Here is a 4,170-nt window from a genome sequence, read left to right on the forward strand (position 1 = left end):
TATTTTTCTAAATTGTTGTTCCTGAGTGCTGCACAGTATTCCATTGTGTGACTGTACCAGAATTTCTCAGTCCAGTTAGTTGTGTTTGAACATTTGGGCTGTTTCCATGTTCTTGCGATGGTGAGTAGTGCTGCTTAGCATCCTTCTTAAAAACAGATCTGAGCCTTGCCCTTTTCCTGTATCATCCTCACAGGTCAAGCCCGTTGTTGCTTTCATCGTGTCAGTCCGTGTTGTTTAGGGTCTTTCTCATTCTCTGACCTTCCACCTTTCCCAGCATCCGGTGCGCCTGATACAGGCCATGGTATTTTCAGTTGCTTCCTATGCATCTGAAAGTTGTGTAATGAATAAAGATGATGGAAGAACCAATGTCTTTGAACTGTGGTGTTGGATCAGAGTGCTGAATACTCATGAGCTGCCAAAAAAACAAACAAGTTTATCTGGAAGGAAGTGCCACAAGGGTGCACATGAGAGACCTGGATGATGCAAGTTGGTCTTATATTGGGGCATGTTGACAGGAGGAGACAGTCCTTGTTAAAGACGTCATGTTGGGAAAGGTAGAGGATCAGAAAGACCTTCAACAAGTTGGATTGACCTAGTGACTGTAACAATGAGATGGCGAGGATGGTGCAGGATAGGACATAATTCAGATCCATTGCTCAAAGGGTCACTGTGATTTGTAGTCAACCCACCAGAACAACAGTGATTCTTCGGGAGAGCTGGTGGAGTTGTCAGTGCTTTCGCTGCTAACCCAAAGGCAGTGACTCTTTAGCTGTATTGAATCCTCCAGCAGCTCAGAGGGAAGAAGATACACAGTCTCCTCCCACACACTTTACACCTTCTGTAAACCAGGGCGATGAATCAGTTCTGACTCAAAGCCAGTAAGTTTTGAGATTGTAATTAATATTATATAATCAAATTGTGTATGAATGAATGGAAAATTGATTTATAAATTTTGACACAAATCATAATTTAAAAGCAAAAAAGAACAAGTTCCAGCTAAACTAAGATTGATTTTTGTTCATGGTTGTGGGCAACAGACTTGAAGTTGGAGGACAAATGTGATGTTTTCATTTTCCATGATTATTTATTGTGTCACCTTTAAGAACCTCTACTCCTATCCGTTCAGGATAGGTTTTTTTTTCCCTTAAGAAGTGTAACTGAATAAAAACACTTTTTAAAATCTGAAAGAAATCTCATAGAGATTGTATACTGACCTTGAATTGGAAGAATTTACTTTTGAGCAAGGAATACAAAATAAACTTACCTTGTGCTTTGATTTAGCTCCTGAATAGAACGGTTGATTGGATGATGTTGAGGCTGTTGAGTCAGCTCACCAGTGTCCCTTTTCTTTTTTTTTTAAGATCTTAAAGCTTATAAAGAACTTGGATTTCCATTCATTCATTGTTGCACATTTTCCTCCCTGCCCCCTCCCCCCTAGTTTGCTTTTTTCTGGGGAAAAAAGTTCTTTCATTGTTATACAATGCTCCCACCACCCCAACCACTTTATTCTGGACTCTTGTCATGCCAGTAATACCTAATTATATATTCCTTTTATACAGTTCTCATTCTTGTTTTGATGCCATGTACATTATTTATCCTTTCTTTTCTTAGTTTTCCCTGCAATCCCCATTTCAGTCCAGTTCTGTAACGGTGGCATTACGCAGCACGTGCCTTTTTGTGACTGAGATATTTCACTCAGCTTAATGTCCTCCATGGTCACCCATTTTGTATAATATTTCATGAGTTCTTTGTTTTTCAGTGCTGCTTAATACTGCATTGTGTGTGAATATACCACAGCTTCACTATCCATTCGTTTGTTAATGGGTACGTGGGTTGTGTCCAACTCTTTGCTATTGTGGACGAAGTCACAATAAACATGAATGTGCATATATCTGCTTGGGTGGCAATTGTGGTTTCTTTGGGGTATATTCCCAGTAGTTGAATTGCTGAGTCAAATGGTATTTCTATTTGCAACTTTTTGAGAAATCACCATAATGCCTTCCTAGTGGTTGCACCATTTTACACCCCCACCAATAGTGATAGTGAGATTTCCTTGCATGTAGTTGGTTAGGGCTTTTATCATGAGGGAATAGTCCTTTGAAAAAGGATGTAACTCTTGGAGATGTAGAAGATCAGCAAGAGAAGAAGGCTCTCCTTTATTGGGATGGCCTGGCACCGTGATTGAGCAGTGGGCCAAGCACAGTGGAGAGTGTCGGGATGGTATTGAATTGAGCAGGGTTTTATTATATTGTATATAAAGTCACAGTTTCTTGATACAGATGCCATTATTCTTTATCCTTATTTATAATTCCTTGTATTGCAGAATCCTTGCTGTGCTTTTAAAAGCCAAGTAGCAAATGGTCTCTTTCGTTCCCCTTTCTTCACAGTTTTGGGGAATTTTGCCTGGTTCATCTGTTACTGAAGAGGAATCCCGTCATGTTCTTCCAACACTTCATTGAATGCATTTTCCATTTCAATAACTATGAGAAGCATGAAAAGTATAACAAGTTTCCCCAGTCAGAAAGGTCAGTGAATCCTCTAAGGTGCTCTTTCAAGACTTTCATGACACTCAGCAGATGGTCAGCTGTGTTTGGACAGTGGTTAGATGCAGTCTCTAACCTAGGAGTCTTTCTTTCCCTGGCAGGGGAGGACTGGTGAGAATGCATGCCCAAGGGTTACTTCTGGAATGAACATTAGCTTATTGAATGTGCTTTGACATACAGCATTTAGGATGCTGTTACAGTGCTTTGTAACTGCTCTTTTTACCCATGTCCACATGATGTAGTGAAATTGTCCTGTTTTCCCACAGAGAAAAGCGGCTCTTTTCACTGAAGGGAAAGACAAACAAAGAGAAGCGAATGAAAATCTACAAGTTTCTCCTTGAGCATTTTACAGACGAACAGCGATTCAATATCACTTCTAAAATCTCCCTTAGTATTTTAGGTAGGCCTGTGTGTTTGGAATAAAATGTGTATTTAAGAGTAAAATTCCGTGTTGAAAATGGACCCAGCCAGTGTGTCGTAAATGTGCACCCCTATGCATGAAGACCCTACATTTGTTCTTCACCTGGTGGCCACAGCAGATACTGCTGCAGCCAGATGAGCCATCTGCACAATTGCATCCCACTCCCCTGGCATCAGTTGAGGTTCCCAGAGGCTAATCTTTTGTTCTTTCTTCCGTTGTGTTTTCTCTCAGCGTACTTCGTGGATGGCATCCTCCCCCTGGATATGGAGGCCAATGAGTTACTCTCAGATACATTTGAAATTCTCAGCTCAAAGGAGATCAAACTTTTGGCAATGAGATCTAAGCCTGATAAAGACCTGATAGAAGATGATGACATGGCTTTGGCTAGTGTAGTCATGCAAGAAGCACAGAAAAAGCTCATCTCACAAGTGAGTGTTAGGTCTTTCCTAAGATTGTGTGTGATGTTACACTGCTAACTCCATTAGCCCTTCAAGTATTGGTGGGGTACCCACAATTCTGATTTCATTCCTACCGGTCAGTGCCTTTAATTCAAGGATGGTGATTATTTTCAAGCCCCCATTTCTAGCTACACCATCTCTGTAAACCTTTCAGTTGTATGCTGGGATGTACTCCAGGAATCTCAAATTTGTGTGTCAAAACACAGTGTGTGTAATCTTCACTTCCTCCTAAATCTCCTCCTCCCCACTGCTGCCCACATCCCAAGGGAAACAAGGAAACAAAAAGAACATGACTTAATTTGCTTTGTGCTTCTCCTATAGTCTCTTTTGTGGAGAATCAAACCAATGTCCCAAAGTTGCCCAGAAGAGAAACCCAGTACTGTTCAGACCAGCATTTGTGCTCAAGTATAGGCTTTGCTTGGCTAATGGGTGTAGATAGATAGATTCGATTACTTTAGGTAGACATCTTCATTGTCATAATCCTCACCAGCCCTTACCTGATTCCTGAGCTTTACGTAGATGGTTAATTTATACTCCCCACTTGCCCTTTGTGAAGACAAAGATTCTCACCACTGGACCAATCGGCAGCATCAGGATGGATGGTGAAGAGATTGAGATTGTAGACAGCTTTAGTTTGCTTGGCTCCATAGTTAACAGTCTTGGCACCAGCAGCCAGGAAATTAAAAGGCGCATTGCCATGGGAAAGTCTGCTGTTAGGGACCTCTCCAAAGGGCTGAAGGGCAGTGGT

At 41.2% G+C, this 4,170-nt stretch overlaps 1 protein-coding gene across 1 annotated transcript in view; it reads left to right on the plus strand.

The window, feature by feature from the left end:
* Window positions 1-4,170, plus strand: part of NCAPD3 (non-SMC condensin II complex, subunit D3) — a 133,575-nt gene that overhangs the window by 107,990 nt on the left and 21,415 nt on the right. Inside the window, exons 25-27 of the mRNA XM_006892853.1 lie at window positions 2,388-2,525; window positions 2,810-2,943; window positions 3,196-3,392. Coding sequence (XP_006892915.1) covers window positions 2,388-2,525; window positions 2,810-2,943; window positions 3,196-3,392 — 469 coding nt within the window. The remainder of the gene's footprint in view (window positions 1-2,387; window positions 2,526-2,809; window positions 2,944-3,195; window positions 3,393-4,170) is intronic.

This window comes from Elephantulus edwardii, unplaced genomic scaffold, assembly GCF_000299155.1.
Source record: "Elephantulus edwardii isolate Elephantulus edwardi_28Jun2011 unplaced genomic scaffold, EleEdw1.0 scaffold00120, whole genome shotgun sequence".
Lineage (NCBI taxonomy): Eukaryota > Metazoa > Chordata > Mammalia > Macroscelidea > Macroscelididae > Elephantulus > Elephantulus edwardii.